This window comes from Microplitis demolitor, chromosome 1, assembly GCF_026212275.2.
Source record: "Microplitis demolitor isolate Queensland-Clemson2020A chromosome 1, iyMicDemo2.1a, whole genome shotgun sequence".
NCBI lineage: Eukaryota > Metazoa > Arthropoda > Insecta > Hymenoptera > Braconidae > Microplitis > Microplitis demolitor.
Genome location: NC_068545.1, coordinates 11,020,880 through 11,044,681, shown reverse-complemented (window position 1 = coordinate 11,044,681; position 23,802 = coordinate 11,020,880). Strand labels below are relative to the sequence as shown.

Below are 23,802 nucleotides of genomic sequence, written 5' to 3'. Positions count from 1 at the left end.
CGAGAAAAATATTAAAAACTGAGTTTTTTCAATTTCTTGCTGACAATGTGATTAAATCTCAAAAAACAAGTTGGATAACATTATATGATGATCGAAAGAGACTATAAAGAGAAAGAGTTGGTATGATTTCAGACACATTTTAGCACATTATATTTTGATTTATCCAGAAAAAATAACACTTTATGTTATTTTTTTAAAGGTAAGATATCTTTTGAAGTAAGTAACCAATTTTAATGTTTGAGGTGGCAATCGACGTACCTAATTAAGTTTTAGAGCTAATTAAAATTTAAAATCGATTGGTTCAGTCGTTTCTAAGATATTTGGAAAAATCCGTTTATCAAAAGCCACTAATTTTGTCTGATAGAGAATGTTTTCCAGTCTTCAAAACCCTACTTCCATTCTCTGTACGACCAATACGTCCGGAGTTTTTGATTATCAAAGCCAAAATGGACTTTTTTGCGATGATCAATGATAACTCGGCGCCAAATCGTCGAAGAGGCTTTTGGAGGTCACTAAATTGAAGGGCATAAGATTTCCTAAAAGAGTCATTAGGTTAAATTATCTAAAAAAATTTATTGAAGCCCATAGACTTGTTGAAAGACAAGCAAAAATTTTGAAAATTTTTTTTTCATCGATTTTCTTAAGATTACTCCGGAACCGTGCATGATAAAGAAATTTGAGGTCCAGATCTAAAAACTAGAAACTTGAGGCTACAATTTACTTTTTTTTTCTACGACCATTTTTCACCGAGTAACAGCATGTTGAAAATCACCCAAAAATTTCGAATTTTTTTTCTATCCCTTAATTTTTGGGACTTAGGAAAAAATTTTCTTTTCTCGCCTCCGGACGGAAAGCGTCAACTTTCGTCCCGCTGTGCAAAACGAAGTTGCCGCTTTCCGCCTCCGTCGACGAGAAAAATAGTATACACTCCTTGGAAAGTAAATAAGAAAGCCTCAGATCACATGTTTGTTGACCTCGGCTTCGCCTCGGCCAACAATTACATGTGATCTGAGACATTTCTTAGTTTACTTCCCTAGGTGTGTAATATACTATTTCCTAAATCTTTAATTTTAATTTTGTTTGTTTTTGCATTAATATATAGCGTTTACTAGCTTGGCTAAAAAATTTTGAACATTCATTGTTCAAAAATTTGCTATAAACAAATAGACAAATTGAATATTTTTGAAAAATTTTTTTGTCATTTTATTGTCTTCGTTAAATAATTATTTTAAAAAAAAATTTTTTTTCTCAAAAAAATTTTTCAATTGTTTATAATTGTTTTTTTTTTTTTTTTCATTTATCCACCATTTAAATTATTTATTAAGTAATCATTTTTTCAAAAATTTGTTAATTAACAATTAAATAACTTAAACAAAAATCAAGCTAAAAAATTTTATTTTGCGAAGCTATATTCCTTCAAGTGTCTAGATGACACTATAATTTATTCAGATTTTTTAATTAATATTGAATGTTATGAAAAAATTATTTTGTGTTGCATACTTTGCTTGGCGGCAACACCTAGGCACCGAAACGGCTGCCCGGAGCCCAACTTTCAACGTTAAATTAAAATTATAAATAATGGAGCTATCACTCGGGGAGTCCAGACTTATTTTACTAAAGTTTTCTCCTCTTTTAGGATCTTTTTTTGTAATTTCAGATATCTGTAATATTTTTGAAGTTATAGCTACAAAAGGAAGACTCCCTTTTTGTCTCTTCGTTTTTTGTTAATAACAAATGAAATTTTTAATGGCGGATAAATTAAAAAATTCCCATTTCTTAGAATTAAATTCTGAATTCAACGCACCAATTGCCATATTCTTAAGAGCGGTTTAACAATTTTTCACAGAAAACTCACTTCTCGACTAGACTAACAAAAAATGTAATTTTCACGATATGCATATTTTTTGTATAAACAACATTAAATCAAATGTAAATTCTTCATGATTAAAAAACTTCAAGTTTTAACTTTTTTGAGGATGTTGATACATTTTTAATACAAACATATTCTAGGCTATCAATAAAAAAAAATTTTCGAAAATTAAAAATATCAACTTTGAAACGGCTTCATATTAAGGGCTTAAACTTTCAGAGAATTTTTTTTTTAAATACATAAAAAGGTTCCACCAGTTTGAACCTAATCGGCGAGGGTCGTCCCGTAAAAATCACTTTACTTGGTGGAATGACCCATATTATTTATTTTATTATTTCTCAGAAATCCAAATCCTATTCTAGCTATTAGGTTATACTTTATTGGTTTGAGAGGAAAATAAAATATTTAAATTTAGTTACAGACATACCATTGCTAAGCTTTTCCAGTTGAGCTTCGAGTAATCTCAATTTATCTCGTAGCGTCTTGTTTTCCATAAGTACACGTTCAAGTTCAGATTGGGCTTCTGTCTTGAAATCATTTGCGACACGAACAGTCATTAATAAATCATTTTGAAATTGCTCCCACTCAGCATTTTTTTCTTGTCGTAATTTTCGTTCATTACTAAGCACTTGTTCTAAATCATAGTAGTGAAGTTGTGCTTCTCGTTCTCGTCGCTGAGCTTCACTCAACGCAGCTTTTAGTTCTCGTTTATCTTCTAAATGCCTTTGACACTGAGTTTGCAACTCGACTAATGAGTTTCGAATTAGTTGTAGTTCTGTATTAACTGATATTCGCTCATCTTTTAATTGGCTTAAGCGGTATTCTAAATCATCGATAGAAGATTTAGCGTTATTACGAGTGACCTATAAAAATGTATGCAAAACAGTTATTTAATTAATAACTTAATTTTGAATAAAAATGAAAATAATATATATACTTTAAATTCTTCTTGTAATTGTGAATATTGGTCTCTCAGCCGTCCGTGATCGCAATGAGAACGAGCTAATTGTTCTTGTAGCGCAGCAGCTTGTGTTTCAAGGGTGTCTTTTTCTCGCCTTACAGTATCAAGTAATTCATCAGCTTCACTTTTAGTTTCAAGCTGTTTTGATAACTTTAATTCTTCAATTTTAGAACGAGCATTTTCCAATAAAGTTACAAGCCTATTCATTTCAAGACTTTTATTGGTACTTTCTTGTTTGACTTCTATTAGTTCTGAACTAAGTTGTTTTTTTTCTATATTGCTAGTATCTATGACTAACTCGAGGTGATGAACATGCTTTACTAAACGATCCAATTCATTTGCGCTCATTTCAGCAGATTGACGTAAACATTTTAATTCTGAAGTTAATTCTTCTTGTTTACAAAGTAAAGACTCTCGTTCTTCTTGCGCACTCTAAATTAAAATTAAATTGATTAATATTATAAATAATTGGAAATGAATATTTAAAAAAAATTTTACCTTTAATAAATCCACAAGTTTCTGTTCTCTTTCGGTATTATAACCATTCGACGAATCTTTTAATTTCTCTTCTTTTAACAAAAGCCCTTGAAGTGTATCAACTTTACCTCGTGAATCTTCTAATTTTTCTGTTTGTCTACAAAGCGATTCCAGAAGCACACCTTTTTCCTCGGTAAGTCTTTCATTGTCAGTTTGAAGTTCTGTCAATTGAGCTTGTAAATCACTTAACTCTTGTATAGTTGCTTGTAATTCCTCATTAGTCGAATAATGAGTTTCCTCCATTTGAAGAATTCTATCTTGAAGACAAGCAACAGACATTTCAGAAAAAGAACTCGAAGAATGTTTATCCCATTCAGGAGTAGTACATCTTGGATCATCAGATGTAGTGTTTGTTGTTGATGCACCCACGTCGTGATGAGCCATGGAAATAGAAACAGAAGTCGAGCTGTGTAATCTGGAAGCGTCCAGTAGTAATTGTTGTTTTTCAGAGTCTGATAAAGGAGAATGAGCAACATCACGAAGACGAGCACGTAAAACTTGATTGTCTTGGGTTAACCTCTCTACTTCTAAACTGTGTTGTTCCTATCAAAAAAAGAAATATTAATGCATTAGTAGATATGTTTAAAGTAAATATTATCAATTTTACTCATATCACATTTATTAATATTTTTTGTAAAAATTCAATTAAATTCATACAAATAATAAAAGTTTAAGTAGTATTATGAAATCGATGAATTCAGGGTTATGTTCAAGACCACATATAAACGGACAGTATAACTGATTTACTTTTATTATCAACAATCAACAATATATATATATATATATATATATATATATATATATATATATATATATATATATATATACACAATCGGGGACATTAATTTGAGTCGGTTTCTAAATAAATTCTAACGTAAAAACCGACTAAAACCGACTTAAATTACTATCCCCGATTGTATATATACATATGTATATATAAATTTACAATAAATAACTGTAAAATAAATCGACCAAAATTCTTATTAAATTTACCGATACAATTGGTAATAAATAACGTTTTTTCATTTCGCCCACATTCGCAACACACTCTCAATTCCATTGATGACGCGACATATGTGAGAGAACACCAACACACATGTGTATATATGTATATATATATATATATATATATATATATATATATATATATTTATATACTAGTGACTAGGAAACTCAATCGGGAAAACAACACCAGGCTTAATAGTTTGTTTTTTTTTTTTAATGCAACTAATTTCTACTCAAATCTTAATTGTTCAATGATATATTTATTTACTGTAATCAACATGAAAGGAAATTAAAAAAATGCAGGAAAAAAATCAGTTTTATAATGATTAATTATTTAGCTTCTTAAAACTGACAATATATTCATCAAAGTATTTGTAACTGTTATACAAATAATTTAATCTCTGACATAAAAATTCAAAACGGAATACATGAGCTTCAATTAATAGAAGCTAATAAATTGAAAAAAAAAAAAAAATGATGACAAATTTCTAGTACCTTAAGACAAGAGAGTTCTTTACGGAGTTCATGAAGTTTTTCTTCATTAGCCGAAACTTCTTGTAAGTGAATTTCAAGTTTCATCCGTTCTTTATGTAAAAGTTCAAGTTCTCGCTCTAACTCTTGTATCTTCGAACGTTTCATAGTGCTTTTTGTATATTTCTGAGATCCAACATTAACCGTTCCTTTATTAGCTAACCACAAATCGGCCTGCGAATTATCAGTCTTTTTCTCAATTGTTGATAAATTTGAAGCTTGATGCTGCAATTCTGTTTGCGCCATTTGCTGATGGTGTAAGTAACCCGTTGGCTGATGCTGATGTAAATCTCTAGTGAGTTGTTGTTGCGAGTGGCTTTGTTGTCCTCTTCGAAAGAGTGATTTAAACTTCATCATGTTCATGAGCTTGAATTAAATTCTGTCCAATGCACGATGACAATCATTCGATAAAATAGAAATTTATTATTTATTACACAAACTTTAGATACTAAATTAATTATTTTGATAATAACTTTATTTATAAAATTGTGATTTTCTTATCAAATTTATAATTTATAATTATTTAAAAATTTAAAATTTTATTAAATTACCAAAATATAATAAAAATGAATATAAAACGCGCTTATACATGATCGAAAAAAATTTTCAGACACGAAGGAAGAGTGAAACGCGAAAGTAAGTTGGTTATCAACTTTCACTAAATCGTTGCTTTAAAAAGACTAACTATAGAATTATATTTATCGGAAAGGTAAAAATATAGTCACCATGACAGTTGCCGCTTGTAGCTTGATTATTTATTTTTTCACAATTTGATAACGGTCTAAATAAGCATATGTTGTAGAAATTAATAATCACAGTGAATAAAAAATGATTAACGATCATTATCTCTGTCGATCATATGATAATAATCAAGAAAAGGTTGAATCCAAGTTCCAAAAGAGGTCGTTCAGGGTAAAAAATAAAGTGAAATCACACAATCATTCTTTAATAGTTCACTAAATAGTACGATTTCAACAATATAACCATAATGAATATAACGTTGAAAACTTGAAATTTATTTCGTTTTATAAAATATTTTTTGACAGTATCATAATCTTGTATCAAGTGAATTCTAATTGATAATAAAATCAGTTAGGGTTAAGATAATAATGTAAAATTGATTATACTTCGATATTTTACAATTATACTGATATACTAACGAACTAAGATTAAACTGATAAGTAAACGTGTAGCATATAGTTCGACTTATAAAAAAATACCGTTAAATTTAGTGGTGGGAGTAAAGATATCATACCGAAAATGAGCATGATCATGTTGGGAGCAGTATTTATTTACTAGATTAATTCATGGGCAATAGCAAGCCTGCTGGGTGGTATCAAGAATATATTCTCGTAGTTGTATGTATAAGGCCCTATATTTAAGGGTGTAGTTTAGTTGGTCATTTTTGAAAAATCGTTTTCGTTTTTTTTACATTTTTTTAATGTATATGTATCCAAGCATATTGTGCCAAATTTTTATGGAGATCCGAGCGGTGTAAGTGTATTTTTCTGAATTTAAAGATCGACAACCACGATTTTACGCTTATCGAATTGTGAATCGCTACAGCATGGACACATCAAAAGAGAGTAGAACGAAAAAAAATAAGGCCAAATTGAACTAAACGAAAGTTTTAAACAAGAAAAAGGCACTTCGTACGACGCAGACATCGTAGATTAAATTTTTTTTTTTTTTTTTTTTTTTAACTTTAAACACGTTTATCTCGATACTACGTTTTCGCTGACGCCAATCACGATTTTTCCGGAACCAGTGGGCTGATTCTTCTGAAATTTTAACTACACATTCTACACATAAGTACTTACCCTGATTAAACAAAACGATTTGTGACGATTAAAACTGTTTTAATCGTTTTATATCATCATGAATCGTCAATTGATGATTCAAAAGGATTAAAAACGAATAAATTTTTAATCGTTTCAAATCGTTTTTAATCTTCATGCAGGACCAGAAATTGCTATATATTATTTTACGATTAAAGATGATTCATGACGATTAAAAAATGCAAATCATTATCAATCGTCTTTAATCTTCATGTGGAACCAGAAAAAGCGATATTATTTTACGATTAAAGACGATTCATGATGATTTGAAATTTTTAATCGTCATGAATCATCTTTAATCGTAAAATAATATTGCAATTTCTGGTTCCGCATGAAGATTAGAAACGATTATGACGATTTGAAATTTTTATCGTCATTAATTGTAAAATAATAAATCGTCTTTTGACGATTAAATGTAAAAAACCATGACGATTATGACGAGTAATGATGATTAAATTTTTTATCGTTTTAAATCGTCACAAATCGTTTTGTTTAATCAGGGTTACAGGAAAGACTGAAATCATATTAAAATTTTGATTTTAACTAATTTTATTTTACAAATATCAGCGAAAAAAAAAAAACACTTTTTTTCATTTTTTTTTTTTTATTTTCGTTAGTTAAAATTAATAAAAATGCTCTTATTAAAAGAAACGATTTGAAACGATTCGAAAAAAAAAAATTTTAAATAGTTTTTAATGCTTTTGAAAACATTGAATACTTTTGAATCGCCATTCTTATGGAAGTTTAACATTACAAATTGTTTCGAATCATTTCTTTTAATCAGGGTGGTCCAAAATTAATATCACTAGTCTATCTCGTAACCACTGTCATACTGAATCTAAAACACTTCGATTTTTTTGTTTCAGGTAAGCCGTTGCTGAAATATCGTGATTGATCCGACATTCCTTTAAATTATGGCGCTTCGTTAGAGTACACCTTTTACATGAACATACTTAAAAAAATGAATTAAAAAATCTATTTTTTTATAATTCAAGACTTCATTTATCATCCCTAACTATGTTTATATATTTATCTTTCATAGCAAGCTCGCAAGAAATTCCCAAAAATGGACTATTTTATTAGCCCACAAACTAGACTACACCCTTAACTATAGTACTTCTCATAGAACTCATTCATTCCTATTAAATCTCTATGGGAATTTATGAGAATCTATTCGATTCTATGAGATTTTCTAAACAGGGTGGCGTATTAGTTATTTTGTAAAGTGGTGTGACTATAACTCTGAATTCGTGAATATTCACTATTTGCTGGTGAATTTCGCTAATTCACTTTTAGACAATAAGATTCTTGCATACATTTTTGAACTCTAACTTAAGAATGCAAGATTCATGTACGAAGGTTATAAGACTCTTACATCATCATGTATGTTTCGGGTGGGAACGTTGAAGATCTTATAAGGTTTCTTATAGAATTTTACGTAGTGACCGTACATTACAAGAATTAATGAGTGGAAAGTCGGGCAACGACTCTTCAAAACTTAGACTTAGAATAATTTTAAGATAAACTTTGTGAGCAAAATAAGCCAAAAACTCGAGCGTGAATGTCGCATCCTGTACTGTTAAAATATGTTTTCGACTTGAATTGTTCAAGTAAAAAAGTAAACTTTACTTTTAATTGGAAAATCCTTTACCAATTTACAATTTGTATACCACAGCTGAGTATTTAAATACTCCCAGGCGAAATAACCTGATGCAGATAATTCACATTATAGTAAATTAATTAATCAACCTGCCGATAGGTGGAGGACATAACACATAGTTGTCCATAAATGACCAAGAGGATCAAATTTTTTTCCAGAAATGACGAGGAGGATTCAATTCGTTTTCCATAGATGGCGATGCAGATTTTGTCTTTTCGGTTCCATGACGACTCCCCTGATAACCAGTTGAGCTTAACCGTCAAATTGCACGTAATTTGACGTCAGGTTAAAGCCACTATTTGACGTACTCGAGACATCGAAAATTGAGTCGCAAAATTTGACTGCAGTAATAGCTCAAATTGACCTAAATTATTTAGATTCGATTTTACCATTTGATACATATTAAACAAAAGTCAGCTCTCGCAATCTAGCAACTATTCAGCAAAGTGAATTCAAAAATTAAAAAGTAAAAAATATCTCTCTAGTTGAGGTCTTATTGACGTAATTTGTTGATGTAATTTGTTGCGTCTCAAATTTTTATGTCTCACAGACGTCAAATAGCAGTTTTAAAATTACATCAAGTTTATGTGAAATTTGACGTCAAATAACGCTTAAAAGTTGACATTGAAATTTTTTATGTGTACCGTACGTCACTGAGACGAAAAAAATTTCAGCTCAAATATTGCGCTGAAACTCTTGTTATCTGGGTCAAGAAGTGGCACTTATGCGAAAGCAATGGTATCCGTGGCTATCAGGTATAATGTTCATGGCAGGTACACGACTCAGCCAAAAGCGACCCTACCAAAAATAAAACTCTACCCAATTGAAGTCAGTCGAATCATACCTACCTAGAAAATTCCCGCTCTAATAAAAAAATCTACCATTCCAAAATCTCTACCAATGAAAATATCTACCATGATATAATTACTACCAGAAAAAAACACAACCAAGTTGCATTTATGGATAAAACTCTACCGTTGGAAATCTCTACCTTCAACTTTAGAATGTATATTTTACAGACAATAAATTTATTTCTAATCGATTGGGAATTATTTGGGAAGATTTAGGAATATGACTCTATTATTTAGGACTAATTAATTAATGAGCAATTACCATTTGGGATTTTTAAGCTAAAACAGTTCATAACTTTCTTCCCAAATAGTTTACTATTAGCTAACGAAAAAGTCGAGTTAATTGTATTTCCTAACATGCGCACTAAACGCTCAAACAATATTAAATAATTACCTATTAATTAATAAGTGCTGAATAATGACATTATATTCCTAAATCTTCCCAAATAATTCCCAATTAATTAAAGATAAATTTATTGTCTGTAAAATATACATTCTAAAGTTGATGCTAGGGATTTCAAACGGTTAGAGTTTATTCATAAGTGCAAATTGGTAGTGTTTTTTTTTTAGTAATGATTATATCATGGTAGATATTTTTATTGGTAGAGATAGTAGATTTTTTTATTGGAGCGGGAATTTTCTAGGTAGGTATGCTTCCCAGTTCGGGCTATCTATATTTTTCTCAATTTATCTATAAATTGTCTTATTGAGAAGGTTTGCATGTTTTAGGTTTCCACTATATTAAATCCACCAATTTAATATAGTGGAAACCTAAAACATGCAAACCTTCTCAATAAGACAATTTATAGATAAATTGAGTAAAATATAGATAGCCCGAACTGGGAATCGAACCCAGACCATGTCGGTATCGCGCCGAGTGCTCTACCAGTTGGGCTATCCGGCACTATACTATATTTCGTTCAATTTTATCTATAACTTATTAAGCCACACCGTCCATCGTACGGTATTAACACCAATTTAATATAGTGGAAACCTAAAACATGCAAACCTTCTCAATAAGACAATTTATAGATAAATTGAGTAAAATATAGATAGCCCGAACTGGGAATCGAACCCAGACCATGTCGGTATCGCGCCGAGTGCTCTACCAGTTGAGCTATCCGGCACTATACTATATTCCGTTCAATTTTATCTATAACTTATTGAGCCACACCGTCCATCGTACGGTATTAACACCAATTTAATATAGTGGAAACCTAAAACATGCAAACCTTCTCAATAAGACAATTTATAGATAAATTGAGAAAAATATAGATAGCCTGAACTGGGAATCGAACCCAGACCATGTCGGTATCGCGCCGAGTGCTCTACCAGTTGAGCTATCCGGCACTATACTATATTCCGTTCAATTTCATCTATAACTTATTGAGCCACACCGTCCATCGTACGGTATTAACACCAATTTAATATAGTGGAAACCTAAAACATGCAAACCTTCTCAATAAGACAATTTATAGATAAATTGAGTAAAATATTGATTTCGAAAAATAACGTTTACCATTTTTTCTACAACGATATCTCTCAAACGAATTCACCGATTGAGACGGTTGAGGTGGCAATCGACGCGTTTTATTGAGTTCTAGAGCTAATCAAATTTTTAAATTGATTTATCAAGACGTTTTTGAGAAATTTCAAAAAAACTAAAAAAAAAACAATTTTTTTTTAATTCTTTCGTTAACGGTTTCTCTTGAACGAATGAACCGATTTTGATGGTTGAGGTGGCATTCGAGGCGGCTTAGAAAGTTTTAGAGCTGATTAGATTTTGGAATCAATCCATCGAGCAAATTAAAAGTTATTCAAAAAAAACATTTTTGAAAAAATTTTATTTTTGAAATATCTCCAAACGTACCATACCGATTTAACTCAAATTTTCAGTGCTCATAATATTTAACAAGCCGCGTCGAATGACACCCTGACGATTAAAATCAGTTTATCCGTTCAAAAGTTACAGAATATTTACATACGTACGTACGTACATACATACATACACTTGGACATCATCTTGAATCTAGTCAGAATAGTTTCCTAGAATCTCAAAATATCGACATCTGTTGGAATTCCAATTTTCGCGAATCGGGGTGAAAACAATAACTACCCAAAATTTTTGAAAATCATCGATTTTCTTAGCGGGAAGTTGAAAATATATTCTGATACAGTTGTACTACAAAACATGGTTTAAAGACCCTGATTAAAAGAAATGGTTCGAAACGATTTGCAATGTTGAATGCCCATAAGAAGGATGATTCAAAAGTATTGAAAGTATTCAAAAGCATTAAAAAGTATTAAAATTTTTTTTTTCAAATCGCTTTAAATCGTTTCTTTTAATAAGAGGAAACAATTTTCTAGTTCATGATAATCATAATCATTTTTACGTATCAATAAAGTCATATGAACAATTACAATCATATATATATATATATATATATATAGATTTACACAAATATAAGAACTATAACTCCTACTGTCGTTATAAATAAAGGGGCAGGTTTTCGGTACAAGTTTATTTTTATCCGGGTTTAAATTAACATTGCTGGTGGTTTCATGATAGCTAATCCCTAACAATTGATTCCACCAATCCAAGATAATATATTCTTCTAGTTGTTTTTATATCTTAGGCTAATAATAATGAGAATAGTCTATTATTTTCACAATAATAATCAAAAGTTTTTATCAACTAACATGGACTGTCGATGAGATCAGATGCCGGTAGGATCAATTTGTAAAGATTACTTGGCGTGGTATAAAATTGATGGGATGTTGAAGGCACACCATCGCTGGTATATCTAAATATTATTAATGTATTTGGAACTTAATTTAAGCCCGGATAAAAATAAATGTGGTTTGAAAAACTGGCCCTAAAAAATTCATGGTTTTATGAATATTAGATAGAATATTTTTTCATGTTCGAAAAGAATTTAATATTCTTAGTTGACATGGAAATACTTACTTTTAGGTTATGTAAGTATTAAGTCTCGAATTAAAAAATAGTTAATCAAGAAAATCGATAAAAGGAACAATTGACACAATAATATCAAATATTCACTGGTTAGAATTGTTTAATCCTTCAACCCCACAAAACATGGGATTATTTCTAATGTTGATCTTTATTATGTCTGTTTGTAACTATAACTCATTAATATATGTAAAGTTCTGAAGATAAATAATTCTATTCATTTTTTCGCCAGGAGAACTACATATTAAACTTTTACCTTGAGAAATTAATGAACAGTTCGACAAAATAAAATACAATACAACAAAACATTTTGATAAATCCATAGGAATATAATATATTGATTAAAGAGTTAAATTTCTAATAATAAGGTTCCAATTTAATTTTTTTATTAAAATACAAGTAACGAATCGAAAATATTTTTCTATAGACTCACAAAAACCGATGACAACATAATCGATAAACCAAATCAAAATTGAAAATCCGATGGTAATTATGATAATTGCTATATTAATAGACGGATTAAAAATTGACATAATTATTTTTACATAAGCATTGACCAATTAGTACAGCAACTATTACATTTTTTAATTATTTCAAAATGATTTTATGTCTATAATGACATTTGAATAGAAGTTTAAAATAATCTGTACTGTGTACACAGATACTTCTGTACACTCAAAAATTGTTTTAATTACCGAATAAGCATTTTTGAGTATACAAGATTGTATTTGTCATGAACTATCTTTATCAGATATAATTTTATAAAAACATCATTTATAGTGATGCCATAACCTACATTAATCACACCTTAAGATTATTATTATTATCCAAATAATCAAGGTGCTCATGCAAAAATTTGCTATTATTTTACCGTGAAATGTCTGTCGTGAATTGGAGGTAAGCGAATTCAAGTTTGAGCTGTCGAGCTGACTATCTTTGAAATTGATAGCAAATAAACGTCAACTTTATTCAGTTTTCTAACTACAACATGAGCATAACACACGGTGTAAATTAACAGAAAGTTAACTGAAAATTTTGATCTTCAACTCTTGCTAGCAATTTGCTGCCCAATTTTAACCGCATTTTGGTCAAGTTGAATTTTTCAATTGACATTAATATGCAATAAAGATGGTTACCAGGTTTTTGCAAACAATCCTTATTTAGCCTCTCATTATTAACTATTTCAATTTATTTTAGGACGAGACTATTCGCACCCAGGCGTGTATGCAGCGTATAAAATTTTGGGAAGTTATTGTTTTCACCCCGATTCGCGAAAATTGGAATTCCAACAGATGTCGACATTTTGAGATTCTAGGAAACTATTCTGACTAGATTCAAGATGATGTCCGAGTATATGTATGTATGTACGTACGTACGTATGTAAATATTCTGTAACTTTTGAACGGATAAACTGATTTTAATCGTCAGGGTGTCATTCGACGCGGCTTGTTAAATATTATAAGCACTGAAAATTTGAGTTAAATCGGTATGGTACGTTTGGAGATATTTCAAAAATAAAATTTTTTCAAAAATGTTTTTTTTGAATAACTTTTAATTTGCTCAGTGGATTGATTCCAAAATCTAATCAGCTCTAAAACTTTCTAAGCCGCCTCGAATGCCACCTCAACCATCAAAATCGGTTCATTCGTTCAAGAAAAACCGTTAACGAAAGAATTAAAAAAAAATTGTTTTTTTTTTTTAGTTTTTTTGAAATTTCACAAAAACGTCTTGATAAATCAATTTAAAAATTTGATTAGCTCTAGAACTCAATAAAACGCGTCGATTGCCACCTCAACCGTCTCAATCGGTGAATTCGTTCGAGAGATATCGTTGTAGAAAAAATGGTAAACGTTATTTTTCGAAATCAAAGGTATACAAAAGTATTTTTGAGCTCGAAGAACTCAAAAATGTATTCTCAACAATGATTTCGAACTCAAGGAGCTCGAAAGCAGCGGGAAGTTTTAGGGCTGGCCCGCAGAGTCAACTGACAACAATTTTTTTTATTTATTACAGTGCTTCCGTCTAAACTTATGTTTCCAAACTTATCTATGTGGTCTCATGATATTTATCGATGTTCAAGTCAAATTAGAATGTATTTTGATTTCACAATACTGTGAATTGTGATACTTAAGTAATAAATAAATATCCATAAAAATCAATATTCGTTTTATTTACTCAAAAATGAACCTATTGAGGAAAAAAAATAAAATTATGCAAAGAATAAATTATATAAGGCTATAAAAATTATAACAAAAAAAAAAATCGTTTTTTGAGATATCTAATTTTTACAGTAGATATCAAAACTGAAAATAATTTAATTTATACAAATGAATGGAAAATTTGCTGTAAAATTCAACATATATAAATATGCACGTACAGGAAATCTTCACATACACAACCAAAAATTTGCAGACATAAAATCTTCACAAGTAAATACAATATATATGCACTCACGTTGAATGTAGAGACGTACGCTGAAAAGCATGATAAATTAGATTTTCACTTATATTTTCCATTAATTAATAACTAATTTACTAACTATTCAGATTGATGCTGTATATTAAGTTTATTCACAATATCAATATAGATTATTTTATATAAATTTCATAACGACAAGTACAATTAAAAGTTCATATTTTGTTTGATTGGATATTCATTTTTTTTTTTTGTAATAAATCTTAAATTTAAATGTTCCCGGGCATCTGGAAGGAGATCCCACTGCGTCACAAGTATTAATGCGCATGCGCGACATAGCTACACTGGTAATGAGATGTTAATTAATTAAAATTGATAATAAAAGGCGATAAGACGTTAATTATGATCGAACAAACGAAGATTATGAAAGAACAAACGAAAATGAATATTAATTGATTGATAACAGGAAGAATTGAAATAACGATAAGTTAAGGGGGGCTAAGTTGAGGTTGAAGATTTAATTATTTAATTATAAATAAACAATAAACGAACAAACAACAACAATCGACGGACAATAACGAACAAACGACGAACAAACGATTGGAGCATTGAAAAATTAAAAAATGTGAAAATCAAAATTGACGGGGGCCAGCTTCAGCAAGCCCTTAACCGCAAGTTAACTTCAAGCTACTGCCGTATTCTGAAGCCAACTTAAAGGAAAGTGTTGGAGCGCTAACATTTACGGGTAAGGTGACAGTAAATTGTCTATAACTTGAATTCAATTTGACTGCAAGTGTTATCGTCAAACAATGACGTTAAGTTAATTGAAAATTTTACTTGAAATTGATGGCAAGTTTTTCTGTCAAATTTTATTCAGATGAAGGCAGTTGATTTGCATCAACTTGTACACAAGTATTATCCAGCCAAGGCTTGCCAGAAACTTGTCGTTAAGTTAGCCGAAAATGTTTCACTGCAGAACTTGCTGAGTAAAGTGTGGTTATCAGGGTATTTATACTTGTCCTAAACGCGCCGTCCAACAGCACAATATTCTTGACATAATGAGTGAACTCCTTTATGAATTTTTAGTAATACCCCACCCCCCGCCTTTTACTATCATTTTTACCAACCTTGTGAATTTCCGACTAGGCAGACATATTGTTGGCAAAATGTCCCCGTCCCTCGACATGTTATGTCCTTAGGTGCCTCCACCTGTTAATTGATTAGTGAACTTGAGATACATAGATAGGCCCGCATTTAAATTCCATTTGAAATTTATATATTAAGACTTATTGAGTTTTATCAACATTCGGTCAAAATTTAGATAATAAATCGTCGTGGCACATACTTATTAAATTATATATTTAGATTATAAAAATTGAACGAATAGATAAACAAATCTTTATTTTATATTCAGAGAAATATAAATACAGTTTGAGAGGTCTTGGAACGTTTCCTGTCATCTGATACTTAAAACCTAAACAAAACACGCGTATAAAAATCATGAATAGGTCCTTGTTCTATAGTTAACAGTAAATATGGTTATAAACAAATGCATACTCTATAAACAAATAAGAAAAGGAAATATATAATAAATAAATGTTATTTATAAATGAAATCCATATCACAAGAACTGAACTATTATTGTTAGTATATAGTTCTATATTAAACAAAGAGTGATTCGTATAATAAATGAATTAATGGAAATATTGAAATATAGCATTAGAATAATTATAATGATGTTTCACGATAAATGATAATGTCAATTGTATCAAATAATTAAATGTAGAATAATTATAGAAGAATGCACCTCTGATAGTCTAGAATATTTAGCTGGAAGATTGTATCCAAGTACAGGAACATAGAATGTAAATAATATAAAGTGATAAGAAGTCGTAGAATGAATAAAGTAAAGAATGTAAATGTGTAAGCTTATATCTCAAATTTGTATTAGTAGAAAGTAGAAATGCATAAGTCTATTTGGTAAAGAACTAATATATATATATATATATATATATATATATATATGTATATTGTATGAGCATGAGTGTGAACATGAGAGTAGTGGGGAAAAGCTGAAGAGTAGAGGTCAGAGATCTCTCTGCCGTCTGATGTAACTTCACCTCTCTCCGAGAACTACACTGTAAAAAATCACCGGGGTAAGTCCAAGTGATGTAGGTGTTAAAATCAGCGGTGTAAAAATAACGCCGCCGTTGGTGTAAATATTCTGTACCGGTGTTAAAACAAATTCCCCGGTGTTAAAATAACGCCACCACTGATGTAAATATTCTAGACCGGTGTTAAAATAACGCTGCCGCCGGAGTAGATCTTCTTTACCGGTGTTTTAATTAAAATATTTTATTTTGTGAATATTTTTACTTACTCGATCACTATACTTGTTAATAAATGATATTTTTTATTAATTTTCACAAAGAACTGATATTTTTTGCGTTTTATAATCTTTAAAGTTCATTCTCCAAGCGGACGCAGTTTACTCCGCTTTTATACCAGTTACCCTGCTTTTATATCGATATTACTTCGCTTTTACACCGATTCTACTCCGTTTTTACACCGGTTACCCCGCTTTAACACCGGTATTTTTAACACCGGGGTATTACTCCTCCTACATCGGTATAATTTCATTTTTACACCGGGCGGAGTTAAAATGAGTCCATTTTTAACACCGCTTTTTTTACAGTGTATTGACAAGCACAGCTGTTATTACTGATCAAATCTTATCTACACTTTATAATAAAACTCAGTCTTCAGATAAAAGTTATTTTATCAATTACATCTATCCTTATCCATAATTTCATTATTTCATTATATAGTAATCATAATAATCATCATCATAGTCAACAATAAATTTATCACTGTTTTCAAATTTAAAATTTGTCCCACGTCACAACGAACTGCTTACTGTCCAGGAGGTAGCGTCAGCTCCGATTCTAGTAACCTCCCAGGACATAACACCTATCCTAGCTGCAGAAATTCGACCTACTGAAACTAGTTAAAATTCAATCTGGTAGGTGGAGTGTCAAGTGGAGAAGTGGAGGTATGTGCTGACAGTTTGTGAGCGCCCAAGCGAATGCAGCTGTGCGAATGTCTTATTGGTATTGATTCGCATCTGTTTATACTTTAAACCATGTCTACAATTGAATTTAAGTCATGTAGTTATCCTGAACTCATTCAATTGACTTTATGAATTTACAACTGATTTTGTGAATTTACAATTACATAGTGATAGTATTAAAAAAGATTGTTATCCAAATATAGCTCTGAATATTTTTTTTCTTATTTTGATTCTGATATTTAGTCACATTAGAAACATTGTTCTTGTTTTATATTTGTCAACAATGAGTTATAATCGTAAAGTCTCATATTTTTATAATCCCAATGTTGGAAATTTTCATTATGGACCAGGACATCCAATGAAACCACATCGACTTTCAGTAATTCATAGTCTCGTTCTCAATTATGGACTTCATAAAAAAATGCAAATTTATCGTCCGTATCGCGCAAGTACACACGATATGTGTCGTTTCCATTCTGATGAATATGTTGACTTTCTACAACGAGTAACACCCCAGAATTTACAAAACTATACTAAATACTTAAGTCATTTTAATGTTGGTGATGATTGTCCAGTTTTTGAAGGCCTTTTTGACTTTTGTTCAATGTATACCGGAGCTTCGCTGGAAGGAGCTACAAAACTCAACAATAACTGTTGTGATATTGCTATCAATTGGAGTGGTGGTCTCCATCATGCTAAAAAGTTTGAAGCTTCTGGGTTTTGCTACATTAATGATATTGTTATAGCTATATTAGAATTACTTAAGTACCATGCAAGGGTTCTTTACATAGACATTGATGTTCATCATGGAGACGGAGTCCAAGAAGCATTTTACTTGACTGATAGAGTAATGACTGTTTCTTTTCATAAGTATGGTAATTATTTTTTTCCCGGTACTGGAGACATGTACGAAATTGGAGCAGAAAGTGGAAGATATTATTCTGTGAACGTACCCTTGAAAGAAGGAATTGATGATTTATCTTATGTTCAAGTTTTTAAACCTGTAATTTCCCATGTCATGGAATTTTTCAGACCTACTGCTATTGTACTTCAATGTGGAGCAGATTCATTAGCAAATGATAGGTTAGGGTGTTTCAGTCTCAGCACAAAAGGACACGGGGAGTGTGTCAAATTCGTTAAAGATTTGAATATTCCATTACTTACAGTTGGAGGAGGAGGTTATACTTTACGGAATGTTGCTAGATGTTGGACTTATGAAACATCTTTGTTATTGGATGAACAAATTAGCAATGAACTTCCTTATACCGAATATTTAGAATATTTTGCACCTGATTTCACTTTACATCCTGATGTTGTAAATAGGCAAGATAATGCCAACAGCAAATTATATTTAGAAGCAATTACACGTCATGTATATGAAAACTTAAAAATGGTTCAACATTCACCAAGTGTTCAAATGCAAGATGTACCATACGATGTTTTACCTCCTGAGGAAGATCGACAACTGGAGTCTGATCCTGATTCGCGAGTCAATGTACAAGATATGGACAAAGTTGTAGAACCACCAAGTGAATATTATTCCGGTGATAAAGATCAAGATAAAATGGAAGTTGCAGAATCATAGTCGAGGAAGTTTGTTTTGATCGTCAATAATCATAAATCATTGTACATTATATTAAATATTTCAGTAGATACATACAAATCAAAATATTCCGTCAATATGAAATTTTATTATAACTTTTATTCTTTTAAATCACAAATTTGTTACATAATTCTTTTTTGTAAATTTCTAAAAAGTAAAAAATAATTGTAGTAAAATTATGCTCAAATTCTTTTAATATACTTTTCTATGATTTAAGACTTCGTAATAAGATATTTAAAAATCACTTTAATATTTTTTTTTATTTTTCCATAAGATAAAAATATATGACAGATTATCATGAAATTTGGTGTTATTATGAAATAAATTTTTGGCATTTAATGATCATTTAAATATTTATACAAGAGAATCTACATTCGAAGTCAGTTAAATAGCTGTTCATTATATCCTCCCACTTCCCCTCAAACTTTGCCCTTATCATTGATACGTCAAAATGAGGGCCAGAGATATTATCCAATAGAAATTTCTTTTGAAATGAGATATTCATGAAAGAACAATTAATTGAAAATACAAAACCCGAAATTCAATCCAGTACAAATTTAAAAAAAATGCCGCTCGACTATATCCAAAATGGAAAGGTATATTTTTTATTTTTATTAATTTAATAATTTCATTTTTAGGTAAATTTCTTTATGAAATTTATCTATCGTATTGTTATTCCAATACCTAAATTCAATTTCGAATTGATTTTACAATATCATCTAAATAATAATTAATAAGTGTTAATTTTTTCAGTTTCATGAAGTGATCACGTCAACTGAAAAAATTTTTCGTGGAAAATTACATGTTTATCTTTCAAGATTTCTACAAAGAACCATTTAGACTTGATTATGATCTTACGAAATCGATTATTCCACTTTTTGAAGCGCCGTAAAAAATGAACTAATCAATTGAAAATAAAGCTTATAAGAGTGTTAAGTCATACTTATTTCATAAGCTACTATAGGAATTTTACAAAATTGAGTTATATCTAATTAGTTTTAATAGCAATTAGAGGATATACAACTGTGAAAGCTAATTTTTTCGATTTGTTTTTAAATTTTCAAGACTATAAAATTGGTTAAAACAAAAAGCTATATAAGAGAAATCAGAGTAAATCGCACGAAGTCTAAGTTGCATTTTACTTAATTAAGTTTTAAAATTCGGTTTAAAAGTTATTCAATGATGAAGCGATAAAAGGTCATTTTTATAAATAAATAAAAAATTTCAAACACCCACGACTTCCAAAATAATTGACCGATTTTGCTCAGCATCGAACTCGATCGAGTTAATAGCTCAATGAAAAAGTGTACCAAATTTTATAATCATGCGGTAAGAATAGTAGTCATCATCAATCAGGCATGACGCGTTGATGAATTCAAAGTTCCCAACGTTGGATGCCAATGAATTTTCAAATTCCCTGAAATCAGAAAAAAAGATTCCTGACAATAAAATAAGGTGCCGGATGTTGTAAAAATTAAAAAAAAACTCCCTCTGGATACCGGAGGCCAATTCCCACCCGCACAAATCAAGATTTCAAATTTAAAAATTCGAAAAAAATACTCGTACACTTTTGTTCAGTGCAAAAAAGTTATGGACGGTCTATTACACTCATATTGACTAAAAAAAAATCCCTCTGTTACCGTCCGTGCTCTGGAACACAGTCAATCTACCCACGGATGTTACTGGTGACATTTAAAAAATTTCAACAGTAACTTGTGTGGGTGGATTGACTGGGTTCCAGAGCGTTAAGGATGACGGAAATTTTTTCCTGAGTTAATATAAGTGTAATAGTTCCTCTATAATTTTTTGGTGTTGAACAAAAGTGTACGAGTACCTTTTACGGATTTTTTTAATGTCACCACTGACATCCGTGGGTGGATTGACTGGGTTCCGGAGCACTGAGGGTGACGGGGATTTTTTGCTGAGTCAATATGAGTGTAATAGACCTTCCATAATTTTTTTGCAGTGAACAAAAGTGTACGAGTATTTTTTTGAATTTTTAAATTTGAAACCTTGATTTGTGCGGGTGGGACTTGGCCTCCGGTATCCAGAGAGAGTTTTTTTTTAATTTTTACAACATCCGGCACCTTATTTTATTGTCAGGAATATTTTTTTCTGATTTCAAGGAATTTGAAAATTTGTTGGCATCCAACGTTGGGAATTTTAGATTCATCTCTTAATTTTAATTTTACGTACTTTACATATGATTTTGAAGTTTTCCAATTTTAAATATATAGGAATGTTAGGATTTTTTAAAATTATCTATAGCTCAGCCGCATTAAATAGTCTTCTTAGTAATTTTATTGAGATTCCAATCGTTTTTTCTGTATTGGATCTGAAAATAACTTTTTTGAATAATAATTTGAGTTTTTAGTTGATTTAACTAAATAACGAAATTTACAGTAAAAATGCACAAGACAATTTTTTCGGAAATTTGATTCTCTACAAAAGAGGTCCTTTTATTTAAGTGGCTCAAGTTCTTTGTTCACGTGATATAGGCATTTTATTAATTTTATAAATAAAATATTTGTCAAAAATTTTTCCGAAGTTTATCAAATGTAATTCTTCTTGAAGTGTTATTGCAGGTATATCTGTATATTTCCAATATAAAGATATATAAGTAATAATTTAATCCTAGTTAAAAAAAACATGAATTAAAAAACTGGTCCTTAAGAGGGGAAAAGGGTCCCTGTTTAAAAATACTGATTGAAAAGAATTGAGAAGCGGTCACTCCATGCAAACTATATATCTATATATACAAAGAAAAGAATTAAAATTCTTGAAAAGAATTCGAATTTCAACATTTTTAATTCTTTTCAATCAATATTTTTAAACAGACGTCTGAGATACAAAAAAAAGAGCATATTTTTGGGATTTTGTTTTCAGAGTTCTTTATTAAAATTCTTAAAATTTGTGACATTATTATGCACCATTTCAAGAATATTCTGCTTAATTTTTATAAAAAAACATTGAAAAATAAGCCAGTGGTAGTGGGGAGAAATAAGTCACCTTCAGAAAAAGTCACCATGTGGTAGTCAATATAACTCATGACTGTTTCATCTGAAATTGAAAAGCCAAAAATATTTCTTGAGTACATTAGTTTATCTTGGATTTGAACGAAGGAATAAGCAAAATATCATTTTTGAATTTTTAGTAAAGGCACAATTAAAAAACTCAGATTTTTACCAAAAATTTCTCCTTTTGTTTAATTAAAAAATAAGCAGTAATTGAAAAAACAAAATCCTTTGTTTAAACTCAAGATAAACTTATGTACTATAGAAATTTTTACGGTTTTTTGATTTCAGATGAAGCAATCATGAGTTATCTTGACTACCGCATGGAGACTTTTTTTTTAACCCTCCAGCACTCTCGTGAAACGCGCCACTATCATTGTTCTCCTAATGAGAAAAATTCTCACACATTCTGCACAAGCGCGCGTATGCGCGTGCATGCGTGGATCAACTTTAGTTTAAATATTTTCAAATCTAAAAGATTTCAATTGTCAAACACATTAATTTTGTTTTGGACTAAATTATGGGTGACCATGTTATGAGTGTGAATGTAGCAGACATCAGACAACTTAAAACTTTGGCTATCGATATCTCTGCGAGAAATGTGAATACAAGAAATTTAAAAAGTTGCACTGGCGTGTATTTCAAATATCTTTTCATGTATTTTTGACTTTTTTCATCCACTGCTTTTCTAAAGCTATAATTTAGAAACTAAACTTTCAACAAGTTCTCTCAAAAATATATATTAATATAAATTGATCAAATTTACTTATTTATATCATTGTTAGATGCTCTAATCGTGCATTTTTTTTTTTAATCAATAAAATTATCAGAACACATATTTAACCATATCAACTACCAAAATGAAAAAAAAAAAATCACACATATTTAGAGTAACAAAATCTACATGTGCATCTTTTTATTTTTTTAATTTTCAAATTGTATCAGTACTAATTATTTTCTCACCAGAAAAATTTTTATACTGGCATATACTTATAAAAATGATTTATATCAATAAAAAAACATCAGGCACATGTTTGTATTCCTCAATACTACATGTGCATTTTTTTATTTTTTCATTTTTCAAATTTCACTCGTAAATACCAATTTTTTTTCCATCAGAAAAACTTTTATGTTGGCTTATACCTATGAAAATAATTTATATAAATAAAAATGAAAGGCACGTGTACGTACTCTCAAATACGATAGTGTTACGTCAAAATAACACATATTAAGAGTAGCGCTCCTGTTTAGCCTTCGCCTAGCGAAATAACTGGGACGGAGCTATAAGGATGACTGTTTATTTAAAATTAAAAGAAAATAAACATAAAAATATTTTGTTGTCTAAGAGATAAATTAAAATAATAAAAATTAAGTAAAATAAAATTTAATTAATTAAGTAAAATAATAAAAGCAAAATTAAAACAACTTCCAAATTTATTTAAATCAAAATAATTGTTTAAAAATTATTACAAA

At 30.0% G+C, this 23,802-nt stretch overlaps 2 protein-coding genes and 2 long non-coding RNA genes across 6 annotated transcripts in view; 3 read left to right on the top strand and 1 right to left on the bottom strand.

Annotated features, from left to right (window-relative positions):
* LOC103579353 (cytospin-A) overlaps positions 1-5,807 on the bottom strand; it is a 53,522-nt gene extending 47,715 nt beyond the window's left edge. The window contains exons 1-5 of one of the 3 annotated variants that reach the window (XR_008404408.1): positions 5,630-5,806; positions 4,869-5,283; positions 3,330-3,911; positions 2,808-3,263; positions 2,298-2,733 (exon numbers count right to left, since the gene is read on the bottom strand). Coding sequence is in view for 2 of the 3 variants with exons in the window: in XM_014445162.2 (XP_014300648.1) it covers positions 2,298-2,733; positions 2,808-3,263; positions 3,330-3,911; positions 4,869-5,267 (1,873 nt within the window). In the remaining variant the exon portion in view is untranslated. Of the gene's footprint in view, positions 1-2,297; positions 2,734-2,807; positions 3,264-3,329; positions 3,912-4,361; positions 4,449-4,868; positions 5,284-5,629 lie in introns of those variants that run through there. The other 2 variants (XM_014445162.2, XM_014445164.2) reach the window with 2 other exon arrangements.
* A 140-nt stretch (positions 5,808-5,947) lies between these two features.
* On the top strand, positions 5,948-7,731 carry LOC103579346 (uncharacterized). Its single transcript, XR_549530.3, has 2 exons — positions 5,948-6,398; positions 7,609-7,731. It is a non-coding gene; the product is annotated as an uncharacterized LOC103579346 (long non-coding RNA).
* Positions 7,732-11,774: 4,043 nt separating this feature from the next.
* On the top strand, positions 11,775-14,260 carry LOC128668920 (uncharacterized). The gene is made up of 3 exons (XR_008404477.1): positions 11,775-12,713; positions 13,425-13,583; positions 13,930-14,260. It is a non-coding gene; the product is annotated as an uncharacterized LOC128668920 (long non-coding RNA).
* A 3,428-nt stretch (positions 14,261-17,688) lies between these two features.
* On the top strand, positions 17,689-21,848 carry LOC103579360 (histone deacetylase 3). The gene is made up of 2 exons (XM_014445165.2): positions 17,689-19,911; positions 20,069-21,848. The coding sequence occupies exon 1, from the start codon at positions 17,996-17,998 to the stop codon at positions 19,295-19,297; it is 1,302 nt and encodes a 433-aa protein (XP_014300651.1). The 5' UTR covers positions 17,689-17,995; the 3' UTR covers positions 19,298-19,911; positions 20,069-21,848.
* Positions 21,849-23,802: the final 1,954 nt, after the last annotated feature.